General features: G+C 37.8%; 2 protein-coding genes across 3 annotated transcripts; both read right to left on the bottom strand.

The window, feature by feature from the left end:
• Positions 1-403: 403 nt before the first annotated feature.
• Positions 404-5,438, bottom strand: vrk3 (VRK serine/threonine kinase 3). Of its 2 annotated transcripts, none has more exons than XM_079339080.1 (15): positions 5,182-5,438; positions 4,935-5,093; positions 4,715-4,831; positions 4,480-4,617; positions 4,228-4,368; positions 3,645-3,700; positions 3,389-3,455; positions 2,359-2,443; positions 2,153-2,255; positions 1,971-2,063; positions 1,742-1,874; positions 1,376-1,493; positions 1,159-1,217; positions 933-1,069; positions 404-811 (listed from the first exon to the last, which is right to left on the bottom strand). In XM_079339080.1, exons 1-14 carry the CDS (start codon positions 5,396-5,398, stop codon positions 933-935), a joined length of 1,623 nt encoding a protein of 540 aa, XP_079195206.1. In that variant the 5' UTR covers positions 5,399-5,438; the 3' UTR covers positions 404-811. The 2 variants fall into 2 exon arrangements, with proteins under 2 accessions (XP_079195206.1, XP_079195207.1); XM_079339081.1 differs by having other exon boundaries at positions 3,645-3,688.
• Positions 5,439-6,920: 1,482 nt separating this feature from the next.
• rab27a (RAB27A, member RAS oncogene family) lies at positions 6,921-20,429 on the bottom strand. The gene is made up of 6 exons (XM_079340166.1): positions 19,952-20,429; positions 10,821-10,989; positions 9,620-9,705; positions 9,429-9,532; positions 8,926-9,049; positions 6,921-8,276 (listed from the first exon to the last, which is right to left on the bottom strand). Exons 2-6 carry the CDS (start codon positions 10,971-10,973, stop codon positions 8,081-8,083), a joined length of 663 nt encoding a protein of 220 aa, XP_079196292.1. The 5' UTR covers positions 10,974-10,989; positions 19,952-20,429; the 3' UTR covers positions 6,921-8,080.
• Positions 20,430-20,898: the final 469 nt, after the last annotated feature.

Here is a 20,898-nt window from a genome sequence, read left to right as displayed (position 1 = left end):
ATATTGACAGAGATCTAATTTACTGGAATGTGCATGGATATGGTGACATTGTGGGTCTTTTTCAGAGGTTTAAATATTGTAGGTGGTCCACCTTTGGGAATCTGCATAAAGATCTATTCATTTTTTAACACATTCCTTAGGAATGAATGTAGTCTGGTGCCCATTGGTTTACAGATTACAAAACTAACTGTGAAAGACTACAAGACGCTGTTTTAAATAAAAATACAAAGAAAAATGATTCAAAGTGGACGAGTTGTGGAAATCCCTTCATCCCTATCTCTGCGTTAGCTTGTTTAATGGAAATGTTCAGCAATGTTAAGTTTAGCTTCATAAATGTGGGGATAACACTAATATTTGTTAGAATTGTCAATCCTGTTCTTCCTTCACAAAATGAAACCAAACATATCATTAAAAGGACTTTATTAAAAAACATTATCAAAGAGAAAACAGCTGAAACAAGTAACAAGTTTAAATACCTAAAACCTCAATATTGCAGAAGGCTGTATAACATTTATCGAAGAAAGCAGAAATATCACCCAAATATGTAACTCCAAACATTAAAACTTCAACCAGGTCTTCTGTAGACTGTGAAATGCTCAAATCTTACAGCGCAATTTGTGAGAAAACAAGGCTACCATAAACGCATAAAATGGTGATCCTAAAACAAAACTCATCAACCTGATGTTTGCAGGTTTTATCTTTACAACACTCTGTTTTCAGTGCAATGAGACAACAGTTTAAAATAACATACAATGATTCAGTCGAGCTGAAAAACACACCATTCTCCAAAGTTTTTCCTTCTGGTACGTTTCTGTGAAAGCAAAATGGAAATATATCAATATTCTTTATCCACACAAAACCCTCAATTTCAGCATCATAATAAACAAATAAATAAATTTTCTAACCAGATGTACCTTCGTGTATCACCTCACCTAGAAACTGAGTGGCTGCTCCAGTGACCCGCCCAGATCCAGTAAAGCATCTCTCAGTGTGGATTTCAGCACTGAATAATCTGGCTGCTCAGAGTACTGCAGAGCCATCACTGCAGCCAGGAAGGATTGAAATGCAGCTACAACGCAAACAAACACAGACACAAATACATTTATAAAGGGCAAAGGACTTACACTTTTTATGTGTTATGTAGAACAAGCAACTCACTGGGAACTCTTTTCTTTCCAAGGCAGTGTCTCAATAGACCAGAAACATCCTCCACGTACCTTGACAAGAACATGTTTAAGTTATCAGGGTTTTCTATTCAATGTATGGCCAATTTCACTACTTCATGTTTATACGTTACACGTGCAGCAGAAACTTGACGCGTATAATTTAAAATGTGATGTTGTATCAAAAGGTGTGTGAAGTTGAAATGTCTCACCCCTGTTTCTGTTTGGCGACCTCGTCTGGATTAGTTAGTGCTGTCCATGGCAGCCTACCCGTGTGCCAGCGCAGCATGCAGTAACCCAGAGACTGCAGGTCACTACGACGTGACGGAGCTGAAGCAGAGGACAAACAACAAGAGTGACCCCATCATGTGTTTTCTCTACCCGCCTTACATTGATTAATAAACACCATAAAGGCAATCAATAGATGTGTACATCAAACAACCACAACAATCTACTTCTTCAGAAAGAGAGAGGTGGGCAGTGGGAGGACCGCAGGTGTCTCCCTTCTGTTTGGCTTTTCAGAAGCTGGTAGAGAAAAATGGAATTTGATTCACTGCAACAAGAAATCAGTGTCTCACCTGCTCCCTTATGCGCATCGAGGCTGATAAACTCGGTGGTGCCCTCATGTGGTGTTCTGCTGTCTTCACGATACTCTACATGCTGCCCTCCTGGACAGTACCTGAAGGCATGGCAGTATCCTACCAGGTATACCTAACCTCACACACAAACACACACACAGATAAGTAAAGAGTGCTGAGCGGTAAACAAACCTAATTCATGGAAAGGTCAAAGATGTTTATTGCTCACCTGAGATTTCTGTTCTGGTTTGATGTAAATATTTTCTGCACTGATATCACCATGAACATACTCGTTTGAATGGATGTACTGCAGCACGTCTAACTGCAAGGAGGGAGAAATGTTATCTTTTGAGTGAAGGCGGGGACAGAAGATGTTTTTGTTTCGGGGACTTTCCAATGAGTTACACTCACTATTCTACAGGCGAGTTGAAGAACTGCTTTCTCAGACAGAAGCTCGTCTATTTCAACCATGACAGACTGGAGACATTGGCCCATGTCGGGGAAAATCAGAAATCTGTTAAAAAAACAAAAAACAAGCTTTAAATAAACAGAAGATTATTTCATATCTTGTGTAAAAAAAAAAGAAAGAAAAAAAGACGGATTGTTTTCTTCCACACCTGTAGGATTCTGCATGAAGACCAAAACCAACACAGGAAGGAATCCCCAGAAAGTCCATCTTATTTTGTTTGATCCATTTGTCCACTAGAGAGGCAAACAAGTTTTAATAGTGGGACAAAAGTGTGTGATAAGTTCCATCTCTGACGAACCAGGACTGAATCTCAGGAGAGTTTAAGTTTGTTTGGTCCTCCAGACTGGCCTGTTGATGATCCTGTTGAATCAGCTCACATCTTTCTGCTTTTCTTTCCACAAGTGGTGGAATGACAGAGAGTTACTTTAGTGGGAAATTGTGCATCTATCCGGGGGTTTCCAATCTTTTCAGTTCTTGCTTTCCAAAATAAGGGTGCCAGAGACTGACTGTCCCTGAAGCTGGACGTGGAATATAACGTAATGCACAGCCACACACGACTAGACCCATCTACGTAGACCTACCTATCCTAACACTGGTAACACAAAAGTACAACACAAAAGAAAACAACAGCCTAAAAACCATAATATTATTTGATGTAGTAATAATATTGTGAGAAAGGTTTGAAGCAGAATACGAGGATGTTCCATGTATGAACTTGAGCAGTGAGTGGACACACAGCACATCATAAAAAGAGGAGCAGAAGTGTAAAGAACAGCAGACACCTACATTGTTGCTGTCATGTGCAAACATTTTTACACATTCAAGTTTATTTGAAAATGAACAACTTTTTTGCTCCTATTTTTACAATAATGGATAAAGTATACTATACCCCCCCCAATTTGGGAGCCGTTGATCTTGATCACAAAGGAAACTGCCACTGTCAAGCTCATTTTAACCGCTGGAGCCGTTAGTGCTTCAGTTCTTTTGAACAGCCTGTTTCAGCCATTGAACAACTTCAGGACATACACTTCTGCTCCCTTTCAGCAGTCAGTTACAACAATTAGTTACGACCTCATAACTAATCAATCCATAACACTATAACAAGTGACTTTCACATGTTTTTTTAGACAGACACAGTAGTGTTGAGGAGTTGGAATGGAAAGACACTAAACGCTCACCAGATGCAGGTTTCGCGGCTCTCTGCAGGAAGTTCTGCTCATTGAAGATTCTTCCATCCTTGGCTCCCTGACAGGAAGTAGAAACATTAAAGAGCTCATTCAGGAAGATTTAAAAACCGACTTATTTGTTACAGGAACATGTTTAGAAATTCCTAATGGGGAAAGCATTTCTTGACTGGGGGAATCTCGGGCCCAGAGCCTCATGATGTACTTTAAGACAGAGTACTAGTCTACAATCTGACGAGGCCTCACTTACCAGTTTGAGGATGTGACTTGAGTCCTTGGAGTTGAGTCTTGAAACTGTTTGCAAAACTGACATTAACAAAATATAATAACTCAGTTTTGATAATACAGGCTACACAGCTTTATCTACTTCAGTAGGTCAGCCATTTCTTCTGCTGCTGTAATGATGGAGGCTGAACCAATGAGACACTGAGCTCCTGGCTCAGTTCAAACACATGAACATTTAGAAGAACAACAACATTTAGAAGAGCTTAATTGCAACAACATCATTTTTATGTTTTGGATTTGTACTTTTTGTCTAGTATGGGTCATGTACAGAACATTTTCATCAAAGAAATAGTTAAATGTTCAATCTATTCTAATAATGTTAATATGTTCTCTGAAATACAAGTTACAGCTGAACTTTGATCATGTTTACTATCACTTTCTTAATGTACATTTCTTTATTTTTGGTTAGAGGAACTCCAGCATGCCTTCATCTTTGACTACTGAAGTGAAGACTGAGTCATTATCGCCACTTATGTTCATAAGAACAACAGACTGTGTGTGCAGTTTTGCTGACGGTAATTCCCCTGACGTTTTGAACAATGTCTCACCTTCATAGATGATCTCTGTCAAGTTCTGCGTCTGCAGTTTCCCCAGCTTCCATTTTTTCCCTGTGGTGTCTGTCATCTCCTCACCTTCATTCAGGGGCTCCACGTTGAATGCAAGCCTAGCCTTCTTGGTTTTACTTTTACCTGTCGTTGTGCACGTAAAGAAACACAATAATATGTTTACATGGAAAAGTGCTCATTTTTCTTCATCATCAACAATTAATGTTATTCAGTAATGCCACATGTTTGATTCACCTTTTGATGGAGACTTGGAGTTTGGTGATGAATATGGGAGAGAACGAGAGCCGTCTACTAATGACTCTGCTGCTCTACTTCCACCTTCATCTTCCACCTGCTTCCCAGAAGGGCTGGAGGCTTTTGCCTTTCCTCTGACTACATGTGGATTCAACCACAAACATGATGATGATTGATAATATTTTTCAAAAGAACTGTTATTGTTTATGTGTGTGTTTTTTGTGTTTCAACTCACCATTTCGAGGGGATTTGGTGAGAAGAGAGGACGACAGCTTCAAAGTTGGCTCTAACGCATCTTTAAAAGTGACAGTGTGTGCCTTTGGAGGAGTTCTAACCAATCCAACACCACTATCTGTTGATACAAATAAAAGTTTTTTACCTGCCAAAGGAAGGCAAAAGCTGCCAAATAATTGTATTCAGATGAATCCACTGTGTGTTGTCTCCATCCTCATTACCTTTAAACTTGTCTTTTCCAACAGGTTTAGTGGAAGGTGGCAAAGGTGGTGAGACTTCTTTAAGGGGGAATGAAACGACCTTGTTGAGACGTAAGGAGTTGCGGGTCTTTTGCAGTGCAGGTCGAGTTGTAACAAGAGCTGATAGAGTGCCAGGGAGGGCTGTAAGAAAAACAGAATTTATATTTAAAAAGTCAATGGATAGCATCAAGTTAATTCTCTGAAAATATATTAAGAAATGATCTTTTACTTTGTGTATGCGCACAACTGGTGCTTGAAGCAGGACTTGTTGTAACCACTGATGTAGCTGCTTCATTCCTTTTGGGTGGAGAGAGACTTAGAGGTGGTGTTGAGCTCACATTTCCAGGTCCTTCAATAGAAGAGGGAAGCTTTTCTCCACATGACGGACAAAATCTGAAATCCAGCTGCAACTTTTCCCCACACTGGGGGCAGAAATGAAAAGGCATACTGCAAGAAAAAAACCCAACATATTGTTATGTACATCTTTGTCCCAACAGCTTCAAGTAAACCATCGTTAGTGTCGTTGTTGTGTATACATTAACCCACAGACTCCTCTACATTAATGGTGCACATCCAGCTACTATTGCAAAGGGCTAAATCGGATTACAGATCTGCATCAATTACTTAATTTATGGTTATAAAGAAAGGAAAACAAAGATTAGGCTAGGTGCTTTATCTGAAATGTAACAGGTTAAGAAGGGTCCATTGGGCTTTTGAATGTTGATCATTTATGCTCTGGTAAATTGGCAGGAATTTTATTTCTTATTTCTTTTCATGAATAAACTTTGCAAACTTTTTTGTTAAAGGGTGAATAATCCTTAAATGCAGCTTTGGTAAAACAATAATCCAACACATTTTAGAAAAGACAACGCTGATAATTAATTTAGTAAATTAATATGCGACACGAATAAAATCTGGTTTGGCGTCATACAAATACACTCTCTCATTATGGATAAATGAAGCAAACTTTTAGTAAGACTCGTTTAACGATACATTTAACCTCTTCAACATTTTAAACTACAATATGTGATCTCTTACATACAGATGTGTTTCTATTAAGCAAATGATGCACTAACAGCTGGTTTATTTATCCTGAACCCATTACAACTGTTTTACCCAAAACAACTAATAGTATAATATCACAATTCTATACTTATAAGAAAACATTGGACCAAAAGGTCGTGAATGTTTCCTTCAGGAGAAATATCAACATGTGTCGCTTCTTGTTGAAAGAAGAACGAAACAAAAACATCATCAGCTAGCGGAAACGCAACGAAACTAAATAAAACTACAGTTTTGGCTGGAAATGTAGCTCTGTTTCGGATTTAGAGGCTTAACTTTCAGTACAACGTGAAAGAAAACTTCTCTGCATTTTATCAAGTTGCCAGAAAAAGTCTAAAAAAGTGCGTCAGATACCTTCAGGAAACACGGCTCCTTACAGTCTGGTTTGTTCAGCGCACAGACCACGAAGCTTCCGGGAGTGGACCATCTTCTTCACAGAATAAATGTTGTTACAGCAGTTTAAGTAAAACAGCGCCCCCGACAGGAGGTATGAGTAACTACAGATCATCCGTCAACATTTACTAATGTTTGATTACAGAAAGTAAGACCTTTGCGACAAATACATTTTTGGAAATGGTCTGAATTCAAATTGTATTGACAATGTGTTGTCAACAGAGACAACATTAAAGCGTCCATTACAATTACAATAATGAGCGAATTCAATAGACTGATCAATCACTAGACTGGAACAGAGTTGTAGACGAACCCAGGAAAACAGTTTCAAAATAAAACAGAGGTCATCGACATGTATGTAGTTTATTTTCAAAGTGCTTTGTATTTAAATGGCATCTTGAACAATCATCAGAAGTTGTAGCGTTTAACTGGGGAAATCCATACAACTCAGAGGTCATGTTTATGTTTCATGACAGAAACTGTTCAAGAATGATGACATGCTGCTTCAAAGAATACATAAATAAAAATGTTTATTTTTGGACATCATTTACATATTATGTATATGAAACTATATGGCACATTTTAATACAAGAAACATTGTATAGTCTTGCTTATATAATCAAATGTAATTTTAGTGATAGCTAAGAGGCCCTCATTATAATAAACCATTGTGACTGAATCTTTACATTTTGCTTTAAAAATATACCTTTAAGAAAATTTGCGCTTAGTAGTTTGGAAAAAAGGTAATTGGTTCACTTTTATTGCCTCGGCCTAATCGACAAAATTATTTCCACTCTTAATACATCTAACAGCTCTCTAACATCTAACAGATCATTTAAACTTTAACATTTGAATGGTCTTTCACTCAGCAGACTGGAATACCCGTAATCATGAAATGATTATTTCTTGGAGAATTAATGGTTTTATTACTGAAAACCTTTCGCTTTTCATGATGAAGTGTAGATAACTTTGTTTCACTGAATTTTAAAAAGCAAATTTAATCAGACTAACGTTAGATGTCCAATGTGAGCAAAAAAAAAAAAAAGTAGCTGGACATTCAGTAAAGCATAAGCAGTACGATACTAGCTACCTAAAGGTTGCTAAATGAACACCTCAAGTAATGCAGGTAATACAGCCTAAAATAATCTGACTGGAGGAATAAAGAATAATAGAGGTGGCTTCTTTCCTAATTACAGTGTACATCTATGCTTACTTTACAGCGAGTGAAATATCAATTATCATTATATTCAAAGCACATCTGGCAGTGCACCTCACTTCCTGCTTAAAGTAGAAAGTTCATGCTTGGAAATATGATCAGCCTAAAGAGCTGAAGACCTAAGTTGGACTTTTACTCAAGGCACAACAAGAAATAAATACCCCACAGTTTCAAAATAACAATTTCTCAGAAGACTGATCCTATCCTAAATGAACTGAGATGCCCTTATTAAAAGGTGTTTAACTCTGAAAATGTAAACAGCATCTCACTGAAGGTGACATGTGTAATGAACTGGTTTGTGGGTTAAAGGAAAGAAATATCAAATTCCACCTTCATTGGAATAAAAATATTACATTAGATAATGTATTTATTTATATATACTTCAACTTGGATGAATTCCTATTTTTTACCAATGTTATGGACACCAATAAGTGACCAAAGTGGTTCATCATTTGATCTAACATGCACATTTGCTCCTTTCAGGGGCCTCTGAGAGGTCTGGGTTGGTGGGTCCATTAACTCGGACAGTCCCATCGGGGATCCAGGACTTGTCAACACATCTTTCCATCCTCTTCATAATAAGATCCAGCAGGACGTCCACAGCCTGGTTCACGTTCTGCCCGTTTGCAGCACTTGTCTCAAAGTATGGTATTCTGCATGGAAATAAATTCCAGTTATAAACACGACAACAGCAGTAGGAAATTAAATGTGTGATGACATCATAATAACCTTCTATGCCCATGTGAAGCAACATATTGACAGCATCAGTGTTGCTCCTTTTGGAGTTTGATATGCGTGTTTGGAAAATATAGTGACACGTCATTGAATTTGAATATTTATCTCGCATCAATTTACAGCTGTTTCCTGTTGTCGTGGCATATGCTCTCATGAGTATCAACGCTTTGTAATCTAATTGTATATATTATTAACAGAACGAATAAGTGGAGACATAGAATAGGATACAGGCTTACTGTATGTAGTTAAGCAGTTCATTTAAAGTCAACAGATACTGACCAAATGTCTGAAAGTGAAACGCTGATTAAATACTCAGGTATTTCTTCTTTGAAGCCAAATAAAACATTGTCACTCTATAACATCTGTGTTTTTAGTAAAGGTGTGTCCAGTAGGGTTAGAGCAGGATATTTTACACATGTGCACAAATATTTGCTTTTCAAGGAGGATGAATTTATTTATTTTATGACATTCTGCTGCACAGACTTAGGCACAAATTGCAGTCCCTGCCTTCTTGACAAACATCGGAGGGAGAGGTCCATGTACAGACGGATCAAAGCTGAGACGTACCCGTACTTCTCTGCCAGCTCACGGACCTCCTCTTCAGTGACTGCTCTCTGATCTGTTAGGTCACATTTGTTCCCACACAGTACGACGTCCGGGCTTTCACAATAAGCATGAACCTGCAACTGGCCTGAAAGATACATACAAATATGTATTATGTCTTAAGTCTGGTGTTCATATGTTGTTGTTTTTTAGGAAGATATTAAGACATTGTTATTGTATTACAATCACCTGGGAAAAAAATAGTGTGAGCACAACGGGAGCATCAGCTCAAGTTTGCAAAGAAAGGAAATAAAATGTTTAATTTGTGCAAAAGCAGCTTGTTTATTCTGCTCAAGTCAGACACAGAGTGTTTTGTCATTGTTTAGTACAAATACTAAAAAAAAATCTATTTAAACGATTGTGCACTTGAAACTGTCCCAATTTAAATAACTGCAGACTGATTTTTAATACCATTGTCAGTTAATGATTAAAGCCCTGAAAGTATAGTGATATATCAAAGAACATACTCATCCAGTTTCTGACATTCAGGAAACTTTGCTCATTTGTGAGGTCAAAAAGAAGAAGAAAACCCATTGCATCTCTAAAGAACGCAGTCGTCAAACTCCGAAACCTGTCATGAGAAATATCGTTAAAAAAGGGAGAGTCACATTTGGGAAACAACTGAAGACAACACTGGCTTTGAGAGAGATTCATGTACCTCTCCTGTCCTGCAGTGTCCCACAGTTGCATGTGAATCTTCTGTCCTTTACCTGAAGATCCATCTGGACCTGTTGGACTGTACAACTGAAAGACAGCAGGGACACAATGAGATAAAAAAAAAAAAAGAAAAGACAAAAAAAAAATCCTCTTTTTAAATATATGTAATCTGATGTAATCAGCTAAAAAAAAGAAAGCCAAAACATTTTGTGTCAATCTAAATATTTGATTACAGTTCAAATAATCTAGATAAGTATGATGAATCCCTTTAAGCAGCTTATGAGGAGAAAAAAATGCAAGGCAAACAAAATACTGTGTGAGTTGAGTTTTTTCCTCTACATGGCTGTGTGCACCTCTGTAATATATGTCATAGGAAAACACTTTATATGATGAAATCCAAGAATTAAAGAACGTCAAGAAAAATCAGTTCAAGGAAATCTTGGTTCATCTAAATAAACTACACTTTAGGATATGCCATGGAACAGTCAATATTCAAAAAAGACGGACAAGTTGGACGTAACTTGACAGGGCTCTAACCTCTCAGATAACTTTAGTCATTTGGACCAGGACAAATCAAGATTGTGTGGTGTTTGATTTTTTATACTTAATGGATTCAGATACAGAAAGCACATCTCTGGGTTGTCTGAGGACATAGTAAAATAACTTACTGTCTTCTCACCATGACAGTGAGTTAAGCTGTGTACTCCGTAAGTGAATATTTAATAACTAATGTAACTTTTACTCAGATTTTTTATTCCTAGTTAATGTTATACTGAAATAAAAAAGTAAGTGATGGACTTTCAGTCTTATCACATAAACTGGACTGTCTGTATAACTATGATCAAACTGTCATTCAAGCGACCTTCTTGGTGCCTGAGTTCAGTAGTAATATTAAGTAAATATGAACACTGCTCAGGTGTTTGCCAATGGTATGAAGTGTTTATTCTGAGGGAGGGTGCTTTCTGCTGTTCACCAACATTAGTCATTACTGGGACTTCTGTTGCAACATTCATCAGTAGTCTTTTGTTACAAGACTTAATGGCGTGGGAATGCGTTTAAGCCCCTGATTAGGTAAATCCTAGAGGCACACACATGGCCACAGATATGTTACTTTAGAAGTACAGAGTGTAAATACATGTGTCCCAACATGACCAATGTTAACTTAGAAACTGTACCATTTTAATTAACATGACTGCACTTACCACTCTTTTTTCTCTGAAGTCTATTCCAACTGTAGTGATAAACTTTGAGTTAAACTTGCCATCTGTGTATTGGTAGAGAAAGCTAGTTTTTCCCACTCCAGAGTCGCCGAGGGCTAGGAATTTGATGAGGTAATCATAGTCCCCGTCAGACATAGTGAGTGCTAAGTTTCTGAAACACACAAGCAAAAGATCTCATGAGAACAGCAGTCAAGCTATTTTGCAGAGATAAATCTCTAAATGCAATGGTATTGTTTTCAATTTTCCCCAAAGTGCAGAGCAAATACTAACACATAAAGGAATACAAAAAAAGCAGTTACATCTTGTTTTCTAGCGAACCCTTAGATTATCATATTATGTTCTACTTTGCATCAAAATTCATTAACACTTGATTTTATTTGAGTAAAAACATATATAGTTGTAAAGCCAATTCTTTCTATCTAATGTTATTATTTTACAACAGGAAACTATCTAAACATATAATTGACAGGCGGTGCAATTTAATATAAGTCAACTCTCAATGTACTGTACTGTACTGGCAACCAATTCTTGGCTTTTGTCATCAGTGGAAACCCTTTTTAACATATAGAGAATATGTAAAAGAAAGGACATCCCAAGTGTGATTCTCTGAATGTAAAGTAGATGTAAACATTTTAATGTGGTTTTAAATGCACATGGTTTGTGAAGATCAGGATTATAGCTGCATTACTATTCCTTTCAGGAATCAAGGGTGGACAAGTTCACTGATAACTTTATTGATACAAACGTGTTTACATTAATTACATAAATAAAAGGACAAAAAAATACAATAGAATTAAATAATTCGAGGCATAAACTGATGGCACTTGAAATAAAAGTGTATCATGTATAAGCTCAAACAAAGCATCACATATTGTTTAGTAATTGCAATAAAACTACTGAACATGGTTTTATATTAAATTTTCGTTATTAGTCTACATTGCATCTTCATGTCTTGATATTACAAGGTAAGTTAACATGGCAATAATATAGAGACTTAGCAACTAATAACTCATGCCTGGTTTCTAGCCTAGCAACTCCTATTAACAGTTAGCACTGCTATCAGCTAGAGGGAAGGGAAAGCTTGAGAGTAATGACAGAGAAGGACATAACATACTGTTTATGTTTTCATGGGATTTGATACCAAGTAGGAGACATACAGACACCAACTTGAATCTTTATGATTGTTTGTGCATGAAGTCAAATCTATTCATGTGGTTCATACACCTTATTTAAAGAGCCATGATAGCCAGCTCCTGAGCGGGTCTGTGTCGGAATCAGTTACTTTGTAGAGTAAAAGACAAGCAATCCAAAGGAGCCAAGATTAAAATGATGTCAGTGAAGTCTATTGACCTATGACTATGAGGCAGGCCGACTAGTCCCACCCTAACTGGTACAACAGAACCAACAGGTGAGGGTGGGGGGGGGGGGGGGGGGGGGGGGGGGTGTAGTCAAGTAAAGCTTGTATAGTATACACACACACACACACACACACACACACACAGGTCTGATCAGGACAAATAGTGAAATAGTGAAATAGTGAAAAACAAATGTGTGGTTGGACTATGGCTGTGTAGCGGCTAAGATCTTTTTCTCAAATTCCAAGATTTAATTAGGCCAAACAGATTATATTATGCTCAATAAACAATAGGATTTTGGTATTGAGTTCCTCTACAGAGTGAAGGTGATGCAGTTTGGAAGGACTGATTCACTCAGTTTGCTCGTGCAGTTCAATCAAACGACGTTTCATTTTTTTGTATTTAGCTTTGTCTGTTGTCATTCCAGTCAAACTGGTTGATTCAACGTTTCACAAAGAACATTTAATTAGCACTCACTATCAATTGAACAAGAATTCAATCCTTACTCGGATGCAGGTAAACTAAGACCATCTACACATAGAGTGAGAGCTTCATGATGAGTTGATGAACATCATGTCCTACTCCACTTGCCTTTGGATTCATCTCATTCGTATATCAGACCTATTACATTAATATAATGATAAGTGATAGGATATACAGTGCACTGACAAAGAGCTCATCTTTAAAGTTCAAATGAAAATTTAAAAAAATAATAATAATATCTATAGCAGCAAAGTTTTTCTTAATCGATTCTCTCCCGACATTTTGTTTTGGAAAATAAAAGTCAAACTACCTTTTCCTCACTCAACTTTGTTCGCCTATGTCGGCACTGATTGGCAGATTTGGCACAAAACTACATTTTCAGTTGCTTCTTGCTCACCCAACTCCAGTGGTCTCGCCAGTGTTCTTGGAACTTTCTCTCCCTGGTCTTTCTAAACTTTGTCTCTACTGTCCCTTCACTTTGCACATGATTTTCTATTTCTAAAATGTTGATTGAAATGAAATCAACAATTATTTCTTTAAACAGATTTCATAAAACCCAGCTCTCCGGAGACGAACAACCTAAAAAGCCCTGTCATAACTTCAGGGTCCATCCTAGGGAGCATGGGCACATTTGTGCATCACTGCCAAACGGGTGGACTAAAAACAATTTACCACACTAATTCATTAGAGAAAACCTGTGCTACAATGCAAGTATAGTGACGGAGCGTGATCGCGAAAGTGTAAGCAGTGAAGTTGTTGGTGGCCCCTATCTTTCAGCTATGACACATAGAAAAGCCATCACAGGAAAAAGCTTAAAAAGATCAATTCTGAATATAAATTATGTGTTGCTGTCCATTTTTTAAGGCATTATTATAACTGGAGGAGGAAGAGTCACTCATTAGGCTCAGAGTCTTTTAATCAGGCCAGTGAGCTCTTTGGAATGTCTAGCCCTACATGAGCAGGCAGTCCGTTTCTTTCCATTTTAACAATAAAAATCTGCTAGTGTGTATGGTATGGGACAAGATGCATATTTGACTGCCAGTGGGACAATGTGTTTAAGCCTGGAACAAGCAAAGAACGGTTTAGAGGAGCGGCTGCAGAGACAGTGCAGTAACTCTATGTGCAGACAGGCTCACTCATCAGCCTCCAAGTGAACACAACACAGGGACCAAAAGAAACCAGTTTGACACCAGGGTGAGGGTGCAGCAGGGCTATGAAGACAGCTTGGTGAGGTCATGTGATGCCATGACTTTGACATACTTCTAAAGTGATCTGTAATGGTCATAGTTGACTTTAAAAATAAGGTTAGAGGAGAAACAGTGGCTGCAGGGCGTCTGTGTTTGTTTGTGCAAGGCTACTATACTACAGTCCTTATTTAATCTTGTTTATTTATTATGAATGAAAAAAACATGAAATCACACTGTTACAGTACTTTACACATGCAGGCATACAACTTACATTTTAATCAAACATTTTCATGATAATATTAAAGGACCAGTGGGCTTGTATAGGCTTTGGCTAAATGTAGCTGTCCCCCTGATTCCAAATCAAAACTTACAAAACACACAATTGGAAGGAATAGTATTACAGAATCTTGTAAATAACATTCAGTGTAAGCCTATAAATAATGTCTTTCTTGATATTTCCCTGTCAAAGTAACAAACAGACAGACTCAGGCAGACCTCTATATTAGCCTTATTTTAACTACTGTGCAGTTTGACCTCTAGAGGGAGAATATAACAAGATCTTTGACACTTCTTCAACATTATGCAAGACCTCAGAATTAGTGGTTCAGTTCAACATTGTGGGCTGATGTGTGTAATGTAAGAAGTGTTTCATCCTGCTGACACAGTCACAGGAAATGATGGAGGGCATTTTAAAGTCCTTCACAACAGTCAAGGTTCTGTCCACTCATTGTTGCCTTTGAAAGGAGTTGCACTTTTCCTCTACAGATAAGCAGCTTTTGGCTTGTTTGAGTAAAGGCTGACTTGATTTAGTAAAGAAATGTAACTTAAGGTTGTTGTTGTTATTTTACTACATTTACACAATGAGAAGGAAGATCTATCATGATAACTACTGAATGAACCTTTTCACTTGACATGGTCGACTAAATCTGGTCAAAACAATTAAAAGAAAGTGCACATATATCATATGACCGGTGCGTAGAAAAGCATTCAGACAAGTGCCACATTCTTTCCCTGTTACCCGCACTGAACCTTTCATCTAGAGCTATAAGCAGCTTAAGGTCTCGTGCAAAATCAGGATGCGTGAAAAATACACTGTGATGGAGACGACTTCAACATGCTCTGATTTGGCCATGAATGGTAAAAAAAAAAAAAAAAAAGACCACTGAGCCTCTAAAAGTAGCTAGTGCTGCTCATGGGCCTGTTTTAACTCAGGTGAGGTCAAAGTTATGTATCAGGTGTTGACATGGTAATCAGTTGACATCAACTATTTCACAGATCTTTCAAATCCCATACTAGTACATGTGTTTGTTCTGTGGTAAAGAGGAAATCACCACAACTTGAAAATAATGAACATGACTTCAAGTGTGTGCTTTATCTTTTTCAGTACTTTACCTTGCCCTCAGATAGCCTGTTCCTTTGGCATCATATTTTCTCAGTCCTCTGATCCTACACAAGCCTTGTACTTTGTTACCCCATAGATCAGCTGTCTGGGTCAGAAAAGTGAGTTGGCAGGGGTGCCAGTAGTCTAGTGGTGAGTGTGCGCACACAAGGTAAAGAGGGCGGTCCATGCTTAAATGTGACATATGGCTCCTTTCCTGAATATCATTCACTACGCTCTCTATCCTCAATTTTTTGACTCTATCCACGGTCCTGTCTCGACGAAAAGGGGGAAAAAGCCCAAAAATACAAGAAGAAGTGCGCTGGTGAGCGTAAGTCAAGTTGGACTTATCTTAAGATTTGATGGGAAAAATTTTTTTTTAAAGAATGTTCATTTAGCTATCTGGTCACCTCTGTTTGTTAAGTAAGGCCAACTCTGGCGATCTGCACATTAACACTGAGACAGCTTCAAAATTCTAGAAATCATATTTCTGAACACGATTAGATTCAGTAAAACCTCTTTGATGCAAAGTAAACTTTTCTGATGATTAAACATCAACTGGCTCCTGACTTTGTGCGTAATTCTTTTTTTTTTCTTTCAGAATTTCTGAACTAATAAGCTATCAAGTAACAACAGTATATCCTCTGTGAAGACAGACCATAGACTAAACATTAATGGATGTCACCCAATTGTTACGACAGGTGGCTTGGAGGTTCACTGCTGGAAATCCAGTCTGAGCCTAACTGTTGAGTAAACCTCAAACAGACTGAGAGCTGAGGTGGATTTTAAGCGTCCTGACGTAACGTTACACCGGGCCTACCTGTCAATCAGGTCAGAACCACTTCTGGAGCTCCTGGAAACAGCCTCAAGAAGACCCTTGAGGAACTGCAGGATTTTGAACCTCACACAAGGTTGCAGCTCGAGACCATTTTAAAGGCCCCTTTGTATTTGCCTGTCCACGCAGGAGCTGGCAAAAACACGTCTCCAGCCAAACGTGTTGTTTAGAATTGTTTGAGTGTTTCAAATCAATAATTGTTAAATTCAATTTACTATTTTTTTTAATATTTTCTTTTGCATTCATAGTGTATTTACACACCGACTTTCCAGAGGGCCATGTCACACTCACTGGATGCTCAGGGAGAAGAAGAAGACTACAACAGTAAAATACATGTTGGAGTCTTTAGTTTGTTCTAAACCTATACAACAATGCACACAGAATTATCTAATATAATAAGGTACATTCAAATTATTATCTGGTTATTTCTATCCTCTAGGAGCATTATTTAATATATAAAGAAGCCTGTTTATCAATACTGAAGTGAATTAAATCGTGACCCAAAAACATCCAAATCAAATTGAACTGTTAATTTCTGCAGCCTTAGTCACAGATTAACTTTTCTGTGCATGACATGTCATTGTGTAAGATCTCTTATCATATTAAATAACTCATCAAAAAAAAATGGAGGACGCAGTTTCAACTCCCTCTGACTGATGGAGACACATTTTTCTGACAGTCTGGTGTGTCAGTATATTGACTAACAATATCATTTCTGTGACAGTGAAAATAGGTCACAGCAAAACCACACATGTGTTTGCAAGATTCTATAGACTATTATCAGAGTAATCAGAAAGCATCTTGTTGAGCCCCATTGTAAATGAGCAACACATTCTCATGTTCCCAAGTGACAACTGGTGAACAGAAACACAAAGTAAACAGGAACATCTTTAACTTCACAACCACTTACTTCTAATCTTCTGAAGTATTAAGCTAGCTGAGTGCAGCTGTCTTCTCATTGGTAACTTTCCTTGATCATGTGTAATTGAAAAAATTGATCTATTAGAAATCATGGCTGTACATCTTTTTGGATAAAGAAAAACAAATGTGGTCTCACATACCCATAAACCTTTGAACAGACAACATTGTTGCATTATAAGATGTATGCAGCACATAAACACATTAGTGGAAAGGTACTGACAGCAGTATAACAGCTAAGATGTGTAACATTAAGTATTACACACATTTCTAAACAGGTTCATGCTCTTGCAGCCCATCTGCAGCTGTTCTGTGTGTCAGGCCTTTCAAATTGGATCTTCTACCAGCTCGGGCATTTTCGTTTAACATAATTTTGAGCACAAGCAGAGAGTCTATTTTAGCTTGGTTTAAGCCTTTTGCTTGAATTAATCAAATACATTTTTGAAAAGAGAAAATGACATCCTAGAACGTGAGTGCAGAGGATCTTGTTGAAACAGGTCAAGTCACAGTAGTTAATAAAGCAGTAGAAATGTAGTTGCTAATGGAAAGTGCATCCAGGTCCTGGACCACACTCAAAATGTATTGCTTTACTACATCATCAGTCATTTGACATCCACATGAACATGGTCTTAATTTCCCATCAACCAAGTGTACTGGTGACATTTAGAATATAAATCGATTTAGTGTCACACCAACAGCTGTGAAAAGGCAATTATTTGACAGAAGGTTCACCACAACAGTGTATTTGTTGCAGCAGGCACCATCAGCATTAACACATGACTATGCCATTTTATAGGACTATAATATTACAAACTATGAATACATTGGGTTTTCTGTTTTCTCTGATGACTCATTGCGACATCAGAACACAATTTTACGATGATGCAGCCAGAGACTCTGAATTAAGTGTGGATCTGTCATGTTGAAGAATAACAACCTTATTTAGCTAATGTCACGAGTGTGTTCAATCACTTCAGTTACTACCAACCATCTAAAGCAGCACACTGCCTGAGAAAAGCTTCACACTGACCAACTGGAAAATTAGATTCCAGTTACGTAATTCCTTTCAGATTTGTTTAGGACCTTTTTATATGCAATAGTTTAACAAAGTTATTTGTCAACACATTATTTCACTTTTACTTTACACAACACATTATAGGCTATGAAGAAACCTTGTACCGGTACTCAACACAAAGTAACTAATGAGCTAAAAGTACAAGAATCAGGTCCCCATTTTTACGCAAGTGAATGAATTGAATCCCTGAATACAGAGTTCAAGAAAGCAGATATATGGTCTTCATTTAGGAACGTCCAAATGACATGAGAGTATTAGAAGGACTGAAAACATCAGCCGACCAAAAAGCACCATATGGTGGCAGTAGCTCTGTCTGTAGGGACATGGGTTGGCAGCTGGAGGGTCACCGGTTCGAGTCCCAGCCCAGACCAAGTCCGGACATTGGCCTTGTAACTGGAGAGGTATCAGTCCACTTCCTAAGCACTGCCAAGGTGCCCTTAAGCGCTCACTGTGGGCAGTCCCCTCATTTTGAGACCTCACCATTAATGCATGCCCATGTTTTGGGAGTATTTCGGTCTATGTGTGTTCATGTCCATTAAACAGAGTATAAATCTTAATTTTTAAGCTTGAATAAAATTATAAATTATTATTCTAATATAACAAAAAGGCCATCTAACTTGTACAACAATCTATACATACAATACATGTCTTTGCTGATAAAGATGTTTTTTTTTGACATCACGTTCTTCACCTCTGTACTTAGTAGACCCTTTGTATACATTGATTTTTTCATTTAGACACAAGACACCAGATACTGGACATCTATTGTAAGAGTTAGAGGTGCTGAAGTAGTTTACTGTTTTTATTCTGATTTTGCGGCATATTCATGTCAAGCATCTTTCTTATTTTATGCCATGTTGTTTTTTTTATGGTTTGTATCTACAATAGTTTGTCATTTTCTACTTAATGTAGTATCCCTGAGGCTTTCCCTTTTCTTAAGTTTCAATAAAATGGAGCTTCCTCTCTGCTCTCTCTCTCTCTCTCTAAAGATGTGTTGAAATGGGAGTAGCTGTGTTTGCCAGACAAGCACTACCACCCATGCAGACCCGCAAATAAAGACCAGCTTTAATCATTTGTCAGGGAGAAGTGGAGGACCCACCCTGGGCAGCTGTCCAACACAGAGGCCAGCAGCTCCTCGGAAAGTCCGGATATAGGTACACTATAAACTTTAAAGGGTGCAAAACAATTGGGACACTGTGATGATAAGCTTCTCCGAATAAAATTCAACAATTAGATAAGGGTATCAAGCATCCTTGAAACTTCTGGCTGCCAATAAGGGCAACTGTGTCGTCATTAAATGTCAGGATTTTACGCCAAGGCGCAAATCGTTTTACTGTAACTAAAAGGAAATGACTTCGTGTAAATGTCGCTGGTAGTCAGATGGATTTTTTTTTTTAACCAAGAATAACCTCACTTTTACTTTATATTAATCCTGCAGTGTCAAGTAGAATTCACTGGACGCCGACCTCGCAGTTATCTGTTTAAACAGCCTGACATGAGTCCAAACATGCGCTGAGTTCGGCTACTATATTGTAGTCTTGGCTAAAGAAAACCTCTTTTAGTCTTATCAGCTGTGGTGTTCGTCTGTAAATGGCATTTAACAAGTTTGAGATAGCTAACAACTACTTCAGGAGGTTAAAGCAGGTGTAAAATGTTCATTATAGGTCTTGAGTTGTGTGGGTGAATTTCTCAATCTGTTTGTCAGGTTTAGGGTTAGGGTAGGTCTGGGTTTAGGGTTAGGTTAGGTCTAGGTTTAGGATTAGGGGTTAGACGATCGATTAAGTTAAAAAAAAAGACGTTTCCAGCCACTCTCTAAGTTGTGACAGATGCTACAAACTCATTTCTTCTACTGACATTTCCTGGAAAACAGTGACCTACTCACCAGCCCCGGGGTGTAGCTGCTGTGCACTGGTGTCGTGGTGTTCAAATTTACGCAGGAGGTGACCCAGTAAGTCTTTTCCGAAAGGTGAAAAAAAAAAAGTTCTACTTTCTTCGTCTCCTCTGGGCCATTAGTTGACATGAGAACAGCTTCTGTAGCACTGAGCAGCACCTTCACTCTCCCTGTGGGTGTCTTTGTACAAACAGCTCCTCCTCCTTACTGTTAACCGGGGTAGGTCGGCCTATACAAGAACTTGACAAGCTGAACAGCAGGCTAACAACGTGTCTACATTTAACTAAGCTGGTCATGTTTGTCAACTCAAGAAGTTATCTAATACTTTTATTTATTCCATTAGGACATCTGTTCCCAGCCTAAGGTCCGAGAACCACTAGGGGCGCCAAAGACCTGCAGGGCTCTGTCTGCTTAGGTTGTGAAAATTAGAAATGCACATAATAAAAATCATAACACACTAAATGAGTGGATAATACAAAAGTCTTTTGGTAAAAGTAATTGTTTTAGGGGTTTCTGTTGATTATAGCCTATCAATAAAACATTTTAAATCCTGCTTAGCCAGAAAATATGAAATGTTGGGATATTTAGCATATTTGGTGTCCAGCGTCTTCATCCTGTTTTTAATTTAATTTTGTTATGTAAAACTGTTTCTTTTATTATATCCTTCGAAGTTTTTAATTATGTTTCATATTGTTTGTTTTCAACTCTCCTTGTAAGGTGTCATTAGGTTTTTTGAAAAGCTCCCATAAATAAAATGTATTATTTTTAAGCAGTATGGTATTACAGGAGCATATGTGTATGTCTACATAAGTATATGCATGATTTTTAGGTTCAATTAAATAATTAATTTTATTTATCCTGTCAGTTGCATGTATGAGTTTACTCTGAACCGACTTTGAACATACAAAAAGCTGAAGTTGTCAAATATTGGTCAGGCA

This window comes from Symphodus melops (genome assembly GCF_947650265.1).
Source record: "Symphodus melops genome assembly, chromosome: 3".
Lineage (NCBI taxonomy): Eukaryota > Metazoa > Chordata > Actinopteri > Labriformes > Labridae > Symphodus > Symphodus melops.
The sequence above is the reverse complement of the archived record's forward strand: the minus strand, read 5'-3'. Positions and strand labels throughout refer to the sequence as shown.

What these genes read in the sequence shown, in the direction of transcription:
- rab27a (XM_079340166.1), bottom strand. Translation starts at nt 10,973, where the DNA reads ATGTCTGACGGGGACTATGATTACCTCATCAAATTCCTAGCCCTCGGC. An exon ending in ACTTCAGAGAAAAAAGAGTG is followed by an intron (nt 9,706 to 10,820) that starts GTAAGTGCAGTC and finishes GCTGTCTTTCAG; the next exon opens with TTGTACAGTCCAACAGGTCC. An exon ending in GAATGTCAGAAACTGGATGA is followed by an intron (nt 9,050 to 9,428) that starts GTATGTTCTTTG and finishes TGTATCTTTCAG; the next exon opens with GCCAGTTGCAGGTTCATGCT.
- vrk3 (XM_079339080.1), bottom strand. Translation starts at nt 5,398, where the DNA reads ATGCCTTTTCATTTCTGCCCCCAGTGTGGGGAAAAGTTGCAGCTGGAT. An exon ending in GTCGCCAAACAGAAACAGGG is followed by an intron (nt 1,218 to 1,375) that starts GTGAGACATTTC and finishes GTTCTTGTCAAG; the next exon opens with GTACGTGGAGGATGTTTCTG. An exon ending in TGGAAAGAAAAGAGTTCCCA is followed by an intron (nt 1,070 to 1,158) that starts GTGAGTTGCTTG and finishes TTTGCGTTGTAG; the next exon opens with CTGCATTTCAATCCTTCCTG.